Source organism: Trichechus manatus, unplaced genomic scaffold (genome assembly GCF_000243295.1).
Source record: "Trichechus manatus latirostris isolate Lorelei unplaced genomic scaffold, TriManLat1.0 scaffold00067, whole genome shotgun sequence".
Taxonomy (NCBI): Eukaryota; Metazoa; Chordata; class Mammalia; order Sirenia; family Trichechidae; genus Trichechus; species Trichechus manatus.
In genome coordinates, this window is record NW_004444003.1 from 11,447,842 (window position 1) to 11,470,106 (window position 22,265).

Consider the following 22,265-nt stretch of genomic DNA (forward strand, 5'->3'; position numbering starts at 1 on the left):
AGAGTAGAACTGCCCCAAAGGGTTTTCAAGGATTAACTGATGGATTCAAACTGCCAGCCTTTTGGTTAGCAGCCAGGCACTTAACCACTGTGCCACCAGGGCTCCCACTTACTATACCACCCAGCAAATACACTCCTGGGTACTTACCCTAGAGAAGTGAAATTTATGTTCACATAAAACTTGTACGTGCATATTTATTGCAGTGTTATTTGTCAAAGGCAATAACTGGAAACAACCCAAATATTCTTCATTGGATGAATGGATGGATAAGCAAACTTTGGTGCATCCATATAGTGGAATACTATTCAGCAATAAAAAAGCATGAACTATTGAATGAATTAACAGAATGAACTAATAAACATGCAACAAGTTGTATGAATCTAAAGGACATTAAACTGGTAAAAAAAAAAAAAAGCCTATCTCAAAAGGGTACATACTGTTTGCTTCTATTTTTATAACATTCTTTAAGTGTCAAAATTAGAATGAGTAAGAACAGATAGATAGGTGCTGCCAGGGGTTGGGGTTGGGAGAGAGTGACTGGCAATAAAGGGTTAGCACAAGGGAGTTTCTTTGTAGTGATGGAACAGTATCCTGATTGTGGTAATAGTTACACAAGCCTATGATGTGATAAAATTTTATAGAACTGTACAACATTAAAAAAAAAAAAAGTACATGTAAAACTGGTGAAATCCAAATCTGGTCTGTAAGTTAATAGTATGAATTACAGTTTCTGGTTTTGACAATGTACTGTGGATTATATGAAGTGTGTGTGTGTGTGTATAGAGAGAGAAAGTCAGTCCCTGGGTGGTACAAGCAGTTATGCACTTGACTATTAGCTGAAAGTTCAGAGGTTTGAACTCACCTAGAGGTGCCTTGGAAGACAGGCCAGAGAGCAGTTCTGTTCTGCATACATGGGGTCGCTATGACTCGGAATCGACTCGATGACAACTAACGTCAACAATAATATATACATATACACACATATATATATAGTAGTCCCGGACAAAATCTCAAAAGTACGTTCTCAAATCAGTTTACATAATTATATATTCTATATCATTTATTTAAAACACATAAAACAATACATCATTTATTGATATGTACTTGTCTATTAGAAGTTTATAAACACGCATGGGAATCACATACAATAATATTAGGCTTAAAAACAAAACAAAACAAAACACCAAACCCATTGCCGTCAAATCACTGCTGACTCTATTGGACCCTATTGGACAGAGTAGAATTGCCCCATAGAGTTTCCAGGGAGCGGCTGGTGGATTCTAACTGCCGACTTTTTGGTTAGCAGCCGAGCTCTTAACCATGGCGCCACCAGGGCTCCAAATATTCGACTAGTGTTTTTTTTTTTTTTTTTTTTTAAATTTAATTTAATTTTTTGTTGTTGAGAAAATACGCAGCTTAACATGCACCAATTCTGCAATTTATACATGTATAATTCAGTGACACTGGTTCCATTCTTCAAGTTGTACAACCATTCTCACCCTCCTTGTCCAAGTTGTTCCTCCCATATTAACATAAACTCACTGCCCCCTAAGTTTCCTATCTAATCATTTGAATTGCTGTTGTCAATTTGATCTCATACAGATAGATCTTAAAAGATCAAAGATCACAGTTCTCAAGGCAGACATTGTTTACTAGTTAAACTAAAGAATTGTTTGGTTTTAAGAAGACTTCAGGGATATTTTTGGTTTAAGGTTTAAAGATTTTCTCAGGGCAGTAGTTTATGGGGAGGCTAGTGGTTTTCTCTGGGGAGGGAAGAAGGGAAGAGGGATGGAGACCCAGGGCTTTAGCTACAAATGTAGTTTTTTGTCTTAAAAATGGGTTTGAAGTATGATGGTAAAATGCTAATGTCTATTAATAATCTGGGTGGTAGGTATATGGTTGTCTGTTAATAAGTATGTTGCTTTTCTGTATGTTTCAGATACTTTGAAATTAAAGATTGAATTTAAAGATTGATCACTCTGGCTGCCCTTTGGAGAATAGCTTTAGGATGAGTTGGTATGGAAATGGGGAGACCAGTTAAGAGGTCTTTGCAGTTGTCCAGATGAGAGTGGATGATGACTTAGGATGATGTGGTGTTGGCAGAAATGGAAGGATTTGGGGTGTGTTATAGACGTAGAAATGATAAGGTTTATTAATGAATATTGAGGTTTATGACTTAAATAGTTGGGAGATGGAAGTACCTTTTATTGGATGGGGAAGATTTTGGGAGGCACAGGTTTGGGGAGAATGGGAAGATCATAGCTCAGTTTTAGAGCTAACAGGTTTGTGATGCTTTTGAGAAACTCAGGTTTGTGAAGTAGACAGTTGAATATATGACTCTTAGGCTCAGATGTCTAGGGTAAATAAAAACACAAATAGATAAATATGTGTGCACAAACATTCGTATTGATGTAAGCATTGCATATCACCTATTCGATATTGATAATGTTCTCATAAAAAAAATCAGTGACTGTCTGGAATAATGACTTTGTTCACAGGGTATCCTGTTGTGTTAAGTTGATTATTGCTAAGCTTAACCAGGGAGATTGCATTTTACTACTTTAGAGCAAGTGATCAATTTTATAATAATGTGATTCCTCAGGAATAGAAGCTAAAGTGAGTTGAATTTTCATAACAGTTTACACTAGGAATTATTTTCCATAAGGTATTGTATTAATTTACTAGAGCTGTCATAATAAATGACTCCAAATGTGGTGGCTTTTTAGAAAATCTTCTTATTGTGTCTTTTTTTTAAGTTCTAATTTTGATGAAAATAATACACAGCAGAACTTACACCCATTCAGCAGTTTGGTGGCTTAACACAATAGGAATATATCCTCTCGCAGTTCTGGAGGCCAGAAATTCAAAATCAACATATCAGCAAGGCCACAGTCCCTCTGAAGGCTCTAGGGGAGATTCCTTCTTTGCCTCTCCCAGTTCCTGATGGCTCCTGGCATTCTTTGGCTTGTGGCAACATAATTCCAATCTCTGCCTCTATCTCCACATGGCCTTCTTGTCAGTGTATCTTTTTCTGTCTCTTATAAAGACACTTAAGGTCCCTGGGTGGTGCAAACAGTTAAGGTGCTTGGCTGCTAACTGAAAGGTTGAAGTTTTGAGTCCACCCAGAGGAGCCTCAGAAAAAGCCTGGCAATGTACTTCCGAAAAATGAGCCATTGAAAACCCAGTTCTACGCTGACACACATGGGATTGCCATGAGTTGGCGTCGACTTGACAGCAGCTGGTGGTGGATAAGGACACTCATTGGATTTAAGGCCCACCATAACCCAGTATGATCTCATCTTGATCCTTTTTGGAGGACACTGTTCAACCCACTACAGGTATCCTCCATTTTGGTACCAGTTTGCAAATATTTCAAGATGTGATCATGAGTTAGGAAGGGACAAACAGAAATTAGAGATTAGAAAACTAAAAAATGTCATTATACTCTGGAAGGAATTTTTATACTAAATCTAGTTTAATTAAAATAAGTTGAAAATTCAGGCCTTTCTTCCAAGGCACCTCTGGGTAAATTTAAAACCATGAACCTTTCAGTTAGTAAACAGTTGAGCTCTTAACTGTTTGTGTCACCCGGGGACTCCATAATTTTTTAAATTAATAAAATATTACTATATGAGTTTATACTCATGGCCATCATTTTCTATCCTTGGCCTGATTTAAAAGTTTAATAGAAGTTAATTTTGGATTATAAGACATTGTTATCCTATAATTAAAATATCAGTTTAAGACATTGGACGTATGCTTAATATAGCTTAATATGTTAGGTAAACATTAGAGTGAATTACAGAAGGAATGATTATTTGTATTACAAAAGAATATTTCACTTTTTACAAGGGTTGATTGTATAGTACCTGAAGTAAACATTTTCCTTAGTACTAAACATCGATTGTAGGAAGGAAAGTTTAAATTCAATATTTTAGGACTGTTTCAGTTATATAAATATATTCGTATGATTACAAAAATGAATATTATGTTTTCTGAAGAATAGGCTTTAACAAAGACTAATAATTGTTGGAAGCAAATGGCAGAGACTTCTCAGTGATAACACTAGGTGAAAGAGGAAAAATAAATGGTATAAAACAGAATAATCTACATAATTAAAATATTTAAGCTGTAATAATTAAAAATTGGAAATATTTATATGTTGTTGTTGTATACCGTTGAGTCAGTTCTGACTCATAGTGACTCTATAGGACAGCGTAGAACTGCACCATAGGGTTTCCAAGGCTGTAGTCTTTAGGAGAACAAATCAAAAACAAAAACAAAAAAACCCAAACCCATTGCCTTTGAGTAGATTCCTACTTATAGTGACCCTATAGGACAGAGTAGAATTGCCCCATGGGGTTTCCAAGGCTGTAATCTTTATGGAAGCAGGTTGCCACGTCTTTCTCCCGCTGAGCTGGTGGGTTTGAACTGCCAACCTTTTGGTTAGCAGCTGAGCACTTAACCACACAGACCCTTAAAAAGTAAAGTCTTTGTGCTACTTAATGGAGCCCTAGTGGTGCAGTGGTTAAGAGCTATGGCTGCTAACCAAAAGGTCAGCAGTTTGAATCTACCAGCTTCTCCTTGGAAACCTTGTAGGGCAGTTCTACCCTGTCCTGTAGGGTGGCAATGAGTCAGAATTGATCTGATGGCAATGAGTTTGGGTTTTGGTTGCTACTGAGCATTCTATCCCTTGCATAGGGTTTTCCTTAGTATTGGGAATGAGACTAAGAGATTTTCTTTTTATTGAAATTAGTTTATTATGGGGCCATATATGGTAACTACTTTATTGGACAGTTGTGAGGATTGATTGCATGAGAAAATAAATGCAACCTTCTTAGCACAATGTTTGGCACATCATAAATGTGAGCTAATGAAGTCCTCAGGTGGTGCCAATGGTGGTGCAAGCACTCGGCTGCTAACCGAAAGGTTGGTGGTTCAAATCTACCCAAAGGTGCCTTGGAAGAAAGGCCTGGTGACTACTTCCAAAAGACCACAGTCATTGAAAACCCTGTAGAGTGCGGTTCAGCTCTGAAACACATGAGATCACCATGAGTTGGACTCAACTGGAAGGCAACTTTTTTTTTTTTATGAGCTAATATTATTATTACTACAGATTATGTTCTACCACTTTCTTGACATGGTTTTTACTAGTTATTTTGCATTTTATGTATGTATGTAGATGTGTTTATGTGTGTGTATACATATATTTAATTATATGTATGTACAGTAAAACCTGTGAAAGCCGGAACCTGTGTAAGATGGAAACCTAGCAGAGAAGGGAAACTCAAATATTTTCCAATAATAGTGATAGAAAAGTGGTAAGACTGCACCCTGTCAAAGTCTGGAAAACTAGTGGGATCCAGAAAAATAAGGCAGTCCGTTGAGTTCTGGCTCTCACTGGTTTCGCTGTGTAATTTTATGACATTCACAAGTTACATCTTCATCTGAGTTGTATTTATTATAAAAGATAGGAATGCTTTTATTTATATGTCTGAACTTGGATAGTCTATAATGTGGTCCATTGCACATAGTAGGAGCTTATTAATCCTGTTGAATCATTTTATGATCTGTCCTTCTGTTTGTAGGTACGATTTAATTTGAGCCCTATATTAAAAATTAATGTACCATTCTTTTCTTTAAAGGCCTCCAAGGGAAAGAGCCCTGTAGCCTTTTCTACTTAAGAGTAACTAGAAACGCTTCCTTTCATGATTCCAGATTCACTGCTGCCTCCTCTTTTCTTTAGCAAACTCAGTGCTAAAAAATATTTTCTTGATAAGTCAAAGGGTGCTGCCTAACATCTTGTTGTAAAGGCGCAGTTAGTTCTCTTGTGAGCTATAAGGAGTTTCAGTAGATTGAGCACTCTTATTTATCTCTTCTTCCTCCAGAGGCCCCATTAAGATGATAGTAAAAGAATAAAAAACACATAAACTAACAACAGAAACAATTGAAGGGAGGCCAGCACAGAAAAGAAATTTCAGAATGTTTCTGGCAGCCTGAATGCTGATGAAGGCTTGGTGGCTGCTGATGCATTGTGGAGGCGGCTGCAACCCAGAAGATGCTTGTGGGCTGCAGCTGAGGAGGTTTCTCAGAACCCCCTGAGGCTGGGGACTTGGAATGCTAGGTGGGTGGGAGTCCCATATTGGCCTGAAATCACAGGGTTTAATGGGCTGTCTGTAGTCAGAACAGTTCATGGACTCTTTGCTCCAGTGATACAACCAAGGACTAGAAACCAGATGTTTGTCCCTCAGGCTAATCTATGAAGAAGTTGACAGTACTGTCTAGGAGAACCACGGAAGCTAGTTTGGAAGTTAGCTTCATAGAATGGGAATTATCCCAATGCCCACTCTTTAAGTAAAAAATCTCTGCTCCAGTACACGGTTCTCACCTCTAGGTTTTCTGATATCTTAAGTCTAAGAATGATACTTGATCAAGATCACTGGACACTTTAAGAAAACCTCTGACATCATAGAGAAAGAAGGAGTAAACAATAAAACAACCCCCAGGAATCAGAGAGGAGCCAGGGAATAAAAAAGTGGGGGGGGGGAACCCTCTAATTACCATAAATGAGAAATTTTGAAAATTGCATCTGTTAAACAACACCAAAAAAAAAAAAAAATTCTGTAAGAAAGGAACAACCAAAGAACAAGAATGAACCATTGTAAATTAAAATATGACGGCAAAATAATTTCAGGGAAGGGTTGGTTAAAAGTGAGTCGAGAAAATTGCCCAGAAAGAGCAATAACAACAACAACAATAAACATCATCTGCATGTTTATACTCTAGAACATGGGAATATGACTAAAACACCTTTTCTTTTACCTAGAATATGCCTGAAAATAGCCTTTCTGTTTGTTGTACTTATTTTCCTCATCTTTCAAATGAATTGAGGTGCATGAAGCAGCTGGTCTTCTTAGTGGCCCTGGCTGTTGGACTTGGCAACATGGGAAGGAGAGTTTAGGGGCGTGGGCTGACATGGTTCATCATTTGACCCCAGCACAGGGCTCGTTGTTAAGGAGCTGCCCGAGTGGTCAGCTCTGATGGAGTGCTTTGTACCTTCAGACCGTTCTTCACAGAAGACTCCATTTTTGAGAAGTGACAAATCATTGGACCATGTATGTTTACATATGCCCGACGGGGCTTGAAATCCAACATCGTTGATGTTTTCTCAGTGTGACTGTATTCTGCCTTTTATTTGGGACCTTTTTTTCACAAATAATGTTCTAATCCTAATAAAGCTTTTGTGGATTTTTAGGGCTATCTCTAAATGTCCTTACAAAAAGTGTTTATGTGTCTGTGTTTCTGTTTCTGAAACTTATGTGTGTGATTACTTTCTTCAGTGAGATGTGGGTTCCTCCCCCAAATGGGGCATAATTGGAATGCAACTCAGATTTTTAAAAAGGTGTAGGTGAATGTTTACATAATATTGTAACAGAACAGAATTTTGAAAAAAATGTTCATGAGAAGACTATAAATAGATCTTGAGTTGTGTTATAGGGGAAAAACATCACAAAGTCTAGTAAAGCAAAAAGAAAGTTTTATTCGGCATATTTCAAAATGGCAAAAGTGGGAAACGGACAACCATGTTGCCAGAGCCGTGTCTGCCAGAGTCCAAGGAAATATCAAAGAATAGGCAAGAATGGGAAAACGGACAAGCATGCTGCCACAGCCATGTCTGCCTGAGTCCCGAGACCAGTTACAGAGCCAACATTATATATTAATATATATACACAATCTAAGATAATTCTATATTAATTATATATTAACGTTACAAATGGGTGAAACCATTGAAAGCTTAGCCTTTTCAGATTGACTGGAAACTGTGATCCTACATTTTGAATTGTCTTTCTTAACAGTCTTTGGTACAGGTTTCAGTAAGGAGAGTCAGGAAGGTCTTCATTGGTCCAACAAATTTCTATTCACTAAATGCTAATAGAAAAAGATAAGACTGGAATGTCTTTTGTGTTGTGTTTGATGAGCTTTATGTGAAAGTTTCCCTAAAAGATATTTTCCCAGATTATTTTAGCTATTGTCTTTATACCTCAGGGCTCAGCTGATGTGTCCTTGTGAGTCCTTGTAAGCCCAGCTCCAGCTGGGTCACATTCGTATGCTCAAGGAGAGGAATATATGATTCTAATAATATTAATTTCCTAAATCAGTTGATAAGATTTTATGTTTATGGACTTGTAGGATTTTCCCTCTGTAAATTAAAAATGTGGGAAAATGGCCACCCTCATCCACGATGTGAATAAACTATCCTCCACCAGAATTGTGAATTATTTTATCATTTCTTTTCTCCCACAGAAGTTTACATTTGATGTTGTAGTTAGGTGCATAGCAGGTTGTGAGTTTTCTGACATTTAGTGTGTGGATCTTACTAAAGATGATGACCATAGGGCAAGGAATTGGTTTACATTTGCTGGAGATTATTCTTACGTTCTTTCTATACTGCTCTGATTTTGAGTCTAAGAGAGATGTGTTTCTGTAGTAAATAGTTTTTATATTTGTAGTTAAAAGGTTAAGTGAACAAATGGAACAATGAAGATTAGCTTCTGTTGCAATAAACTCTAAGGAATTATCAGGCAACTTTTATTGTACTAGGATTTAACAGAATTGAATATTGGTTAAAATAAGTCCATAGACTAGGAATTGTAAATCTGTTCCATGTAGTTTTTAATTTATGACAATATTTGTTGTAATACATTTGTTGTACATTTGAAAGTTTAGAGTTTTAAAAACTAAATGTTGACCTGAAACAGTTTTTCTTCTAAAATTATCAAAATACGTGAGAATGATTTCTTTCTTTCTGTTTTTTAACCTAAGAAGGTCTGTGTACTTTTATAGCTAAGATACATTTTCCATAGAGAATAATTTGGCTATATATTCTGTGGCACCTAAAGCTTGAATCAGTCTTGTGCGGAAACATATTAATGGAAAGTTGGAGACAAGATGTAAATTTCAGAGCCTTCTCTAGGGTTCTTTTGCTATGACTCAGACAATTTAAGTATTGTACAAGGTCTTCATAGAGTGCCTGCGTATTTTTAAAATTTTTCCATACATGTTATCTTGGATTGTGTGCATGTTAGAAACAAACTATAAGTGGCAAACTGAATTTTCTTCTCATAGTGGATATAGACATAGATTCTGTCAAGCATAGGGCCATCTGTCACTTAAGTGTGTGCTGATTGTCTTCTTTTACAATACTGAAATTTCATTTCAAAATATGGAATGGATATATGTTGAGTACTGTTGTGTATTTTGTTCTATTCTTTAAACTTTCGTTTCAACAGTTATTATGTCTATCATGCCTGCAATTTAAATTATTGATTTATCTGTTTGTAAAAGCTTTTAGAGAGTCATAGACTTAGGGGAAGGAGTCCATGTAAGATTGAAATCTGAATACTTGAATTTGAGATCGGCTCTGGCACTTGTTTTCTCTGTGAACTTGTATAAAAGTCAGTTAAGAACAGTCACCTCATAGCATTATTAGAAGCTCCAAAAGCTAAAAAATAAGGGGAAGGTCTTTGTGAAGCATAAGATGAATACACATTGTAATTGATTTATCTCGCATGCCATTGTTTTTCATCTTCTCAGTCACTTTAGGCATGCAGTAGGGCTGATTTAAAAATGGTTGAAGTCATTGTAACAGGATTTGCTAATGATGGAAAAGAACACAATTTTTGCCACAAATATATGTTTCCATATGAGTATGTATGTGTAAAGTAAGGAGGATGATATTTTATTTGAGAAAAGAAATCTAGTAGTAAATGAGGATGAATGGTAAGTTGCCCTTTGTTATAAGTAGAGTAGGGGGTAGGACATTGTTTTAAATTGAAAGTTGAGCATTCCAACCTTGCTTGCATGATTTGCATCCTTTTTTGATTTTTCTCTTGGTCTTATGATAATTATTGGGAGGTTGGGAGGATATTGATTCATTTGCAGGTTAATGATTGAAATAGCAGGTAGTGCTGCTGTTCCCCTTTCTCATTGGCCAAAAAGTTTGTTGGAAGTTTCAATCTGGAATTTGTGGGAATAGTAATAATTTAATATTTGTCAAGTGCTCAGTGTGTCCGGTACTATTATAATATTATTTCTGTTCTTTAATCCATATTGCACCCTTGTAGGGAAAGTGTTGTTAGCACCATTTTACCAATGAGGGAACAGTGTATAAGAGAAATTGAGTAAATCACTCAGACATACAGCCAGTGATAGCACTACCTACTGTGGAACCCAGATCTGCTTCACTCCATAAGTGTGTTTTTCCCTTTTGTAATAACCCCATGGACTTTAAGTTTGAGCCAGAAATAACTGCATTATGCCTTTGAAGAACCTAAACAGTATGCAAGTCACTTGAGTCTTACACCTTTAATAAAGGCTAAGTTTTGGGTGTTTTCTAGGGGTGCTCACCTGCCTGCTGGAGCTTCATATGACGTGAAGGTCAGAGTCACAGTGTGGGTTGATGGGAATCTGGGGCAAATATTCTGTCCTCACTTTTGCTAATTTTGCAAAGCCTGTGGTACTCTTGGAAGGCAAGAGCCTCTGAGGGATGATGGTATAACCTGGTGGAGTCTTTGGAGATCCGTAACTTGGGAGATAAGCCAAGAAATCACACTGTTTTTGGATTTTGGATTCTAATCACTTGTAGAAGTTGGCATCCAAGGTCTGATATTTCTTTTTCAAAAGTTGTGTCAGATACATTCCTTCTTTGTTCACACCGCTATCACCCCTACTTTGGGCCCTAATGCTTTGTACTTAGATTCTTGCAGAAGCTTCTTACTTAGTTACCTCGCTTTTAGACTCTATTCTATTCAAAAGTTTCTACTGTAACCTGATGGGTTTGTGCAGGAATTTCCTGCTTATTAAAATTCTATGTTGACTTTCTGGGCTGCCTGTATTTTTATTTCTACCACTTAACGTTACTTCCCAGTGTTCCACAGCTCAAACTGTGCTTTAGTTTGGCTGATGATTGTACCAGTTTTCTCCATTTCCTCCCTCACAGCATCATGCTCATTAGTGTATGCTTTCCCCCCAGTCTGAAAATCCCTTCTCCGTCTTCTCCACCTGTATAAACTTTTTATAGAATTCAGGATCTGGTTTTATTTTCCTACCTGGAAAACTTTTCCTGGTTTTCCTATTGACCTCTTTCTTCTTGGAACCTCTTTAATGATATGTTTTATAATATCTTCTGTTTTTGTTTTTAATAATTGTTCATAAAAAGCAAGTTTCTGAATAGGTCATATATCCTTTTTTTAATCTCCCTGATGCACAGCAAAATCTAGGCACATGGTAGGTGTTAAGTCCTTACTTGTTGATAGATTCATTGCCTCAATGTTGATACTTCAGCACCGTGCTTAGAATTAAAAAAAGAACAAAAATTGGAATATCACATACATATAGAAAAGTGCTGTGATTTTAAATTTATTAGATATTTTGTTGATGTGTTGAAGTATGCTTTTTCTCCTTTGTCTCATCAGCAATCAAAGAGAAGTACACAGACTGGACAGAATTTCTCATACGTGATTTGACTGGTTCACGGACAGCACCCGCCAACTTACTGGAAGGTGTATGTATTATTGTTATACAGCTATATATGTCTGAAGCAGCACAGTTACATGAGCTCAAACCTAGCAGCATTTTTGCATATATCCTTCTCCAGATAACATGGGAACACACAGATGTTCATATCCAAACAGCTTAATTACCTGTTCATTCCTGATTTACTTAGGTTACTGATTGTAACAACATTGAAGAATGTTCACCTGTGGTACAATTAGTAAATGGAAAACTTGCTTCCATGTGAATGCAGTTTAAAATAATAATATGTTAGGATGTTTTTCCACTAGTCTATAAATTTAAGCCTTGGTCCTGTGTTAGTCAGTGTAAATAAACTCCTGTAAAATAACTGTTTTGTACAGATGACAACTAAGCATATATGTGCTCTGGTATAGTTTCTTGGATTAATGTGATATATGGCTCCATTAAATATGCCATTTCAGATGGATAACTCCAAGATTCGAACATACATGAGTTAACTAATAATTGAATTAGCCTACTTTATAAAAACAAGAGGAGAAATGACTAGCCATATTTAAATGTGTTTAAGTAGATTTTAAGGTGCTGAAATAAAAATAGTTAAATCTGAAATCTTGATGGTTCTTTTGAAAATAATTCTATGATAAAATGTTTTTATATTTACTATATGTAGTAGAACAAGAAGAGAAATGTACTGTGTCAGAAATAATTATTGAATTGCCAAATCTGGTTTAAGAGTGCCCCTAAAAAGGAAAAACAAACAAATAACAAGGAGTACAGTATTGGATTTTGACTATATCATTATTCTGTTGAGTTTAACCTTTCCTTCTCTTATAAATGCATATATGTATGTGTGTGTGTATATATATAGTACTTCAGTACTTCAGAGTACTACTGTCTAATGCAGTTAACTGGGTTTTATGAAGGTTTTGCCTGCTGCATTTGTTTATTGAACCTTAATGCCTACTATTTTTATTGTTTGGTTAACAAATCAAAATGATGATTGTTTACCCTTACAAATGGAAAATTGTTTTACTGTATTAGTTAAAAAAATTTTTTTAACATATTTGCCTACAAGACTGGTTGCACACCCTTTTCGTATGCTAACATATGCTAAAAAGTTTTCTTAGATGGGGCAGTAATTACATATTCTCTAAACCTGCTAACCATGAGGATAAATATAGAAGTAACTTTACATAATAGTCTAATTTAGCAGATTGTGAATGTGTATTAGACATGTCATTTGTACATATGCATGCTCTACTCACATAATCGGAGTATGAGAGAGCCTTGGTTATTAGAGCAGTGATCATCTTAAAATAAATGTCTATTGAAGAGTCATGACATAATCTTATAGCCCCATTTTAGATATATCTATTGGGAAAGTAGACTTTTTGCCACTACATGTTTTCTAGCCCTGGGGAAATTTGGGTAGAATTCTTAAAAACATACTAATTTCTAACAAATGCAGTTTGTTGTTTGGTGAGAAATTAGCACAAACTGTTATTTTCTATTTATGTGTGATTTTTGTTGTTGATACAGAATTGGGTAAAATGGAAGTGTGTGTGGGAGGAAGGGAAGGGGAGGGGGGTAATGGCTGTTAAAAGATGGGGGTGGAGGGAAACACCAGACTGTTTGCCAATAGCTTGGATGATAGTGTGAAAAAATATTATCTTCTGCTGTCATCTGTTTCCATGAGAACCTTAAAATAAAGTTTAAAATAAGGAGTTTTGCTTCTGTTTAAACAGCCTCTGCGAGGGAAAGGCCCTATAGACCTCATTACAGTTGATTCCTTAATAGAACTTCAGGATTCTCAGAACCCTTTTCAGTACTGGATAGTTAGTGTGATTGAAAATGTTGGAGGAAGATTACGACTTCGCTATGTGGGATTGGAGGACACTGAATCCTATGACCAGTGGTTGTTTTACTTGGATTACAGACTTCGACCAGTTGGTTGGTGTCAAGAGAATAAACACAGAATGGACCCACCCTCAGGTAAGGGTTGAAGCTTTTGCTACTCTAAAGTATTTTAGCAAAAGATGTAATATTTTCCTGCGTGTGTTTCTGGAAAGTTTATTAGCTCTGTATTATCTTTGATATCTGAGTATGTGAATATGAAGTATTTTAACTTCAGAATACTTTCTATAGAGAATAAAATCTAACATGTCAATCAGTAGTGTTTTAAGCAGAGAAACTAGTGTTGAAGGCTGTGGGAAAGTTGAACTAGTTCCTTTGGAATTCCTGGTTCAGGAATTAAAGATACAGTAGATTGGGATTTGGGAATATTCTCCATTTTTGCTATAGGGATTTTCATAGTCTTAAACAAGTATATTTCAAAAGATCCATCCACCCGTCCATCCCACCTTCCTTCTTTTCTCCCTCCCTCCCATCTATTCGAACATCGAAACCAAATACTTATCCTCATATGTGTTCTGACCAGTAAATAGCCCAAAAAAAAAAAAAAAGGATAATTCATTTCCTGGCACATCATAGATTTCATTTAGCTTCAAATGTACTGTCAAATAACTATAGGGTTAATTGGATAGAAGAGTGCATTATGCTATCTGGCATACCTAACTGGGCAAAGATCTCAGTATTTACAAAATGATCAGTTTTGATTGTTTATTATGTGCCAGGTGATTTTACATGTTACATCATTTATTTTGATTCCACAAAACTGCTGGTTGTTTGGTAGAAAAATGAAAACAGAGTTAAGCTACTTGCCCAAGGTTGCCTAGCTCATAGGGGGATGTGCTGCAATTCAGATTCCCAGGTCCTATCCCCACTCCACCCCATCCCCCTACTGCTTCTTACTGGTCTTATCAACCTTTTGATGGGAAGCCAACAAAAATCTTGCATTCTTTCAGAATTCAAGATGCCAAGGAAGAAATACTCATTTTTTCCAGAAATTGTAGATCTTCATTCTGGTCAACTTTACAGGTATATTTGGAGTAAAGACCAGGCTTTTTGTTTTATTAAAATTGCCAGAGGATTTTCCTCCCAGATTAGTTGCTGATGCTGGCCTTGAGTACACGAAGCTGAGGAGTTATAGTTTCCTGTCGCCAGGGCTTTGATTGAAAAAACTTCTGGTTCTGTATGCCGTGTGTTTGCATTTGTATTCAGTTTGAGAGGAGGAGAGACGTGTAACATGGTATTTTATTAGTATTATTGTTGTTAATGTTTGAAAAGCAGCCAAGAAATCCATTTATGCCTTGAGTGATTTTGGACTATGATGACAAACAAAGGGCTTGTCAGTGTTGTGAGAAAGGACCTAAGTTCGGCTTTGCCTTGGAATTCATAACCTCGCAGGAACAACTTTCTTTGTGCAGAAAGTTGGGGTATAAATCTCAACTTAGTATCTAATTGCTTTGTAAAATTTCAGAGAAGCATATACTTGCTGGTGTAAGAATTTATAGCCAAGCAAAGGATTAGTTTCTTAGGTACTCTGTAACATTTCTTTACTGTGAAATCATGAGACTCACACTCAAAAGCAAGAATGGAAGTTTCTCTGTAGAAACTTAGGAAATATTTACGTATGGGAGCTCAGTTTCTTCTTTTAGATAATTTGATGTCTTTATAATTTAAGCATAAATTGTGCTTACTTGTCTTAGTAATTTTCTGGACATGAGTTGTCCATTTTCACTGAAGAGTTCATGGGAGTCCTTAAAGACTTTGGAAAAGGTATTCATCATCAGAAAGTTATTTTCCCAACATTTAAAGTGTTAGCAAGAAATGTTGTATATGGGAAGAAGAAAATGAAAGGCAAAAGGACACTCAAAATGTGGCTTTTAGGTTGTAAAGTATAGTAGGTACTTACAATAGTGTAGCTACTGAAATATAGGTGGGAATAAAATTGCAGACTTGGATATAAAATATTAGGCTAATTTTTTTTTATTCCCAAACACCATTAAATAAATGAAAAGTATTCAGTATTCACTGGTAGTGAGTAGTAGAGTCGAAGGATCGTGGTGGAGGGGAGACAGTCGATGCCATGGCTATGATTTGAGGGTAAGTCCTGCCAGTTTCTCCCCACTTTCAGTGTCCCCTCTGCTGTACACCCCCAGTGTCACCACCACTGTTAAAAATAATTATAATTCTTCCTTTAGTTTTACTTATCCTTTTGACTTTTTAGAGACCATAGTATTTCTCAACTGTTAAGGAGCCCTGGTAGCACAGTGGTCAAGTGCTTGGCTGTGAACTAAAAGGTTGGCGGTTCGAGCCCACCCAGGAGCTCGGCAGGAGAAAGACCTGGCAACCTGCTTCTGTAAATACTACAGCCTAGAAAACCCTATGGAACAGCTCTACTCTGTCATGTGAGGTCACTGTGAGTCAGAATTGACTCGACAGCACCTAACAACAACACCAACAAATACAAACAGAGGCTTAGTGAAACCTGTGAGAGCCAGAACTCAATGGGACTGCTTTGTTTTTTTGAATCTCACAAGCTTTCCACCCTTGGCAGGCTGCAGTCTCACCACTTTTCGGTTGCTCGTTTTAGTGGAAAATATTTGAGATTTCCTTCTCTGACAAGTTTCCACCTTACACAGGTTCCTGCTTTCGCAGGTTTTACTGTAATGGGAAGTAGTCAGGAAGACAGTCTTCAAAACTCCATGAAAAGGTACTGGAGTTTATGCTGTCCGCCTGTGAGAAACATAGTCATTGTTTTTAGTTAAGTATGAGCACAGCTTTTCAATTTCTCACCTGGATTAGAGGATATAGTATTTTCTTGCTTGGGGCGGAAGGGATAGGAAAGAGTGAAAGTAGTTACCTCACATTGCACACAAAGCTGTTAAGGTGACACGTATTTCCTGAAGGTGTAGGTAGAGCCCAGTTTCAGTGAAGAAGTGGGTCCCATTGTCGTCGAGTCGATTCCAACTCAGAGACCCTATAGGACAGAGTAGAACTGTCCCGTAGAGTTTCCAAGGAGCAGCTGGTGGATTCGAACTGCTGACCGTTTGGTTAGCAGCCATAGCTCTTAACCACTGTGCCACCAGAGCTCCAAAGAAGTGGGTAGGGAGATAGAAATGGTAAAATGACAGATACTTAGGGACGGGGCAGCAACTTCCTAAGAGCCATACTGATTCAGGCTTTGTCAGAAGAGGACTGGAAATCCTGGTTGCACCTTTTCTTTAGTGCTGAGCAGAAAGCAAATTGTGATTAGGCCAATAGCCACTTCTCCAGTCATATAGCCCTAATCCTAACCCCACTCATCTATTTATTTTCTGACACAGTGTGTTGCATGAACTTATTAAGCTCGTCTTCTCTTTTGGAACACCATTCTTCCAGATACTGGCATGTCATATTCCCTCACTTCATTCAGATCTTTGCTCAGATGTCACCTCCACAGAGAGGACTTTACTATCCTCCCTAACTAAAATACTTGTTTTATTCACTTCCCTGTATCCAGCGCCTAGAACAGTGCCTGGCACATAGTAGGCACTCAGTAAATATTTGCTGAATGAATTGACTGAATAGAAAGTCGGGTATGTCTGCAGAGAAGGGCGGAACTGACAAGTCTGGCTCACCTTTAGGAAGCCATGTAATTGACAAGGGCTTTGGGAGCCAATTGGGAGGGCGAGTACCCAGAGTGAAGACACCCTCTAAAATGTCTAGGGCTATATTATTTCCTGTACCCCTATTATGTTAGGTGAACTTTTTAAAACAGAGGCAGAGAAAATAGAGATATTCTTTGTCAGTCTGATCTCTAGTTTGGCACCAAGGATGACTCCTGGACATTTAAGATTACATTTTAAGTCCATGAGAATTTTTGCTCCTTTAAAAGGGGCCCACATGTGAATCCAGCTTGAGAAGCCTGGGATATTAGAAAGAGCATGGGTTGCAGTCAGCTTCCAAGTTCTGCACTTCTGTCACTAGCTACAGAGCCCCTGGCAAGTTACTGTACTATTTTGAGCCCCAGTTTCCTTGTCTGTAAAATGGGATGATTATACATTTGCTGGGCTGCTGACTAGTAAAAGGTATATCAAGTGATTGGCATTTTCCAAGTATTCACAAGTATTGTGGTTATACTTTGATTTTCTAAGAAGTTGTTTAAGTAGATCATTTAGACCAGGGGTCATTTTGAGAAGCCCACCTGCTTTCATATTTCTAGAGTTTTAGAAAGCAAGATAAACTTTTGTATGTTTTTGTAGAAGCCAAAGAGGTGAAACTTTTTGAGATTTTTGTACCTATTTCTAGATATAAAAAAAAAATTTTTTTTCTTTCAAATCTTCTCTCAACCTTTTTGTCTTGTTTTCAGATAGTTCCTGGAATTAGGAAGATTTTGAATCTAACTTAAAGGCCTCCTCCTCCTTAGTTCAGAAAAGGTTGTTGCTTTCCAATGTTAACTAGATCTTAAAAACCATAGATTAGTATTTCCTCACTGGTAAGAAACCTAGGGAGCCCTGGCGGCACAGTGGTTAAGAGCTACAGCTGCTAACCAGAAAAGGTCAGCAGTTGGCATCCACCAGCCGCTCCTTGGAAACCCTATGGGGCAGTTCTACTCGGTCCTCTTAGGGTCTCTAGAGAAAGAGGGAGTGGTGATGGCGGGGAGGCTGTGAAAGAAAGGCTTCACCCCCGAGGCCTTCGTGTAGTCTGAGACCTAAAGATTATTATTTTATGCGCTTCTGTTTCGTGTAGCACTTACTGTGAAACAGCCTGCCAGATACTACAAAGGGACATAGCCTCATTTTCATGTAGGCTTCTAGGTAGAGATGAATCAAGACACATTTTAATTGCTTATTACTTTCCCACAAACAAATTGACATGATGCACTCTATTAAATAACCTGCAACACGATCATTTAAAAAAATATTTTATGTTCTTTTAATGGTGCTATTTATTGTCCATATACTTGCCCGTGTAACCAACGTGCCTCTGTCTAATGAAATGCACACAAGGAATATTGTTCTTTGTTTATTGCAACCATTAGATGTTTAGCTTTTGCAGGTGGTTGAGCATACTGACAAAACTGCAGTTAATTTTCACCTTTTAAGAAAAGAAGTATGCCTTGCCTTGAGGTTAAATTCCATTTTAGAATGTAATATCCTTATAAAGAAGACAAAGAAAAAAGCACCTGGAACTAGGCTTCTTATTCCATTTATCTCTAGTATGATAAGAGAGACATGGTGTCATGTGGGCTGAGGAGTCAGCTCTCTGGGGATGACTTGGCTGGTCCAGTCCTACTCTGCCAGTAGTAGGGGTCAGAAAGGGCTGTGAGACTCCCTGGTGGGGTCTGCACGTCATCTCACTGGGTTAGGGTAGTTTGAGCTTAACTCTGGCCATGTTGGGTTTTCATTGCTACTGGCCTTGAGTAGGAGTCCCCGGGTGGCACAGTTGGTTAAGCACTCATCTACTAACTGAAGGGTTGGTGGTTCGAGCACACCCAGAGGCACTTTGGAAGAAAAGCCTGGGGAGTTGCTTCTGAACAGTCAAGCTTCGAAAACTTTATGAAATGTAGCTCTGCACATAGGAGGTTGCCATGAGTTGGAATTGACTCGCAGGCGACTGATTTGGCCTTGAGGAATTTTTTAAAACCACTCTTTTATTCACTTCTTTGTCTTAGGAGCTCCCTCTCCCACCCAGATACCACATTCAAGGGTGTAATTTAATTATGATTACAGAGTGAGGGAATTAAGGGTACCAGCTAGGTAGACTTTTTCCCCTTTTTCTCTCCCGTTATGTCTTCAGACCTTCCTTTGGTCTTGGCTTTGGAAATTCCATCCTTTTTCATGAGTCTGTTCTCCTTTTACTACCACATCACGGTTGAAGTCCTTGTCTGCCTCCTCCTAGATGTCCGGAGAAGTGAGTTTGTTCATGTCAGTCAGGAAGTCTAGCCTCTTGTTTGGTGTTCTCTCCTGAGCCCCTTGGGAACTGCTGCAGTTGGTGCCCTCTGGGCTTTGCTTCCAAGAGTCCTCTAAATTGCCTCACCCTTACCTAGGATTTCTCCCCAGAGCTGAACCATTAATGCATTCCAGGGTATCCTTCTCACGCCCATGGAATACAAAGCTCTGTGAACTGGTCCCATTTCCTACTTTGTGGGACCTAGTTATAAGCAATTTCTTCCTTAGGGCCCCCTTCCCTCACTTGTAGAGGTAAGAAGAGACTTTCCTTTTTTGCATAAGTGTTTGTATTTAGCCCCTACTGTGTGCCTCAAGGAGTCCTGGTGGCATAGTGGTTAAGCATTTTGCTCCTAACCAAAAGTTCGAATCAACCAGCCACTCCTTGGAAACCCTATGGGACAGTTGTACACTGTTGTATAGGGTCGCTTTTTAGTTTTGGTATGTGCCTCAGAGGAGCCCTGGTGGTGCAGTGGTTAAGAGCTCAGCAGCTAACCAAAAAATCTGTAGTTCGAAGCCACCAGCCACTCCTTGGCAACCCTATGGGGCAGTTCTACTCTTCCCTGCAGAGTCGCTATGAGTCAAAATCAACTTGACGGCAGCGACTTTGGTTTTGGTATATGCCTCAAAATATATGACATACTATTAAGAAGAATCCCATTCTGTTTTGTTCTGGCATGTTGTTGTTGTGTGCCGTCCAAGGAGCAGCTGGTAGATTTGAACTGCCATCCTTTTGGGTAGCAGCCTTAGTTAGCTCTTAACCACTTTGCCACCAGGGCTTCTGTTCTGACATAGAAATACCAAATTGGGGGAAAAAATTCCCCAAAGGGAGAAGAGAATAAATGAAGTGCTATAAAGGGTTATAGACAATATACACAAGTAGAGGACATTTTGTTACTAATAACCGTTCATGTTTCTTTGTCTCTTTGTGTAACTGAAACGACAGTGGGCAGTGCATTGATCACTTGGCTAGTTCCGGCCACATCTTGTTATTGTTGTGTGCGGTGGAGTTAATTCTGACTCATAGCGACCCCATAGGACAGAGTAGAAATGCCCCATAAGGTTTTCTAGCCCTATGAGTTGGAATCAACTTCACGACAACGGGTTTTGTTTGGTTTTTGAAATCTTTATGGGAGCAGATCACCAAGTCTTTTTCCCTTGGAGCGGCTGGTGGGTTTGAACTGCCGACCTTTTGATTAGCAGCCGAGTGTTTAACCACTGTGCCACCAGGGCTCATTAATGGCCTGAAGAGACTAAAAAAACCGCAAAAACATATCTCCTACTAGGGGCTTAATTCTCAAGGTGAGTTCAGAAGTTATAAGGATCAAAATATATGGCTCCATGCTAAAAAGCAGACGTGCAAGAAATTAAAAACATAGCCCCAAAGGTTTAATGTTGCCTTTTAACTGTGCTTAAATTCATATTCATACCTTAACTGTCTGTCTGAAGTAGCTTGGGTTGATATAGTGAACGTATAAACATATCTACTTCCAGTGAGTGCTTCTGCAAATCCTGTTTTGATAAGGTCTTAAATCTGTTGAGATCAGGACATAAAATTCTCCTGCAGTTTCAGCAATAGGTAAAAAACAGTGCTCAACAATTTTTCTTTTAAATTTGCATTCAGGCAGTGAAACCTCCATTCGTAAATCCCTCCCTCCCCTCTACCTGGGGAAAAATATAGGCAACATGTGGTGTGTTAGCAACATTTCAAGTGTAAATATTAAACTTGCTTGGTAAATTTTAATTTACCTTTTAAAAATTTTATGACTTACTTGGGCTATTTTTAGCACATGAGAGCTTAGAGGTTTAGTGAAAAATATGCCGTAATAACTGTATATGCCAGACAAGAGTCTTTGCTAGTTTAGAAATTTATCAGATAGTAAGTTCTTCATCAGTGGATATTACTTCCTAGGTGGTAATGTGGAATTTGGGGCAATGGATTACTGAAGGTTTTGCTAATATGATTAATACCATTAAATTACTTACAGAATACCAGTGAAATGTATACTAATGTTCCCTGAAGAAGAGCCCTATTAAATTTATTCTTCATTTCTGATAGCAGGATCCCAGGTTGCCATTTAATTTCAGAAAATCCCTTTAGCAGATGACCTTTTATGGTGGGCCTGGTGTGAACTCTTATGGTTGCTGAGCCTGCTGATTTATTATGAAAGCCTGGGAAGATAAAATTCAGGAATGACCCAGTAGAAAATTTTGGTTCTTAAACTCATGTATGGTTTGCTGTTGATACAGAAATCTATTCTTTGAAGATGGCATCTGAATGGAAACATGCTCTGGAAAAATCCCTTATTGATGCTGCAAAGTCTCCTCTTCCAATGGAGGTATTCAAGGTAAGATGTCGATTCATAGCAGTTTATCTACTGTTTTCAAGAATAAACTGTTTAAATAGTTTAGTATATCAAATCATTCCCACGTGTTTAAAAAGCTACCCTGTTGTGCAGTTTTAATTTTAAATGTTTAAAATTTTATCTGTGCTATCTTGCTATTGTTTGTAATCATTGTAATTGCCCATTTTATAAGCTACTAGTTGATTAAGATTTTTTTAGTCTTGCTGTCTTTCTCCATAACGCATCACTATAGAAATCTCATTTTACCCCTACCAAAGGAATCAAAGAAAATATAGTAAGTCTAATCTTGCAATTAGTTCGGTAAAAATGATAGAAAATTACACTTTTATTGATGGTTCAATTTTATTAATGGCTCAAGAAACTTGTACTTAGCATTTGCTGAGTACTAGGCATTTTGCTAGGTGTTCATGCTAAGATGAAAGACTTATAAAACATCCCTCAAATGAAATGGATCTCCAGATTCTTTTAAAATTTTTATTTTACTTCAGGTGAAGGCTTACAGAACAAATAGTTTCTCATGAAACAGTAGTAC

The 22,265-nt window shown here is 37.7% G+C and overlaps 1 protein-coding gene across 1 annotated transcript in view; it reads left to right on the forward strand.

The window, feature by feature from the left end:
• Window positions 1–22,265, forward strand: part of SFMBT2 (Scm like with four mbt domains 2) — a 276,850-nt gene that overhangs the window by 128,354 nt on the left and 126,231 nt on the right. The window contains exons 5-7 of the mRNA XM_023734391.1: window positions 11,475–11,563; window positions 13,281–13,527; window positions 21,618–21,715. Coding sequence (XP_023590159.1) covers window positions 11,475–11,563; window positions 13,281–13,527; window positions 21,618–21,715 — 434 coding nt within the window. The remainder of the gene's footprint in view (window positions 1–11,474; window positions 11,564–13,280; window positions 13,528–21,617; window positions 21,716–22,265) is intronic.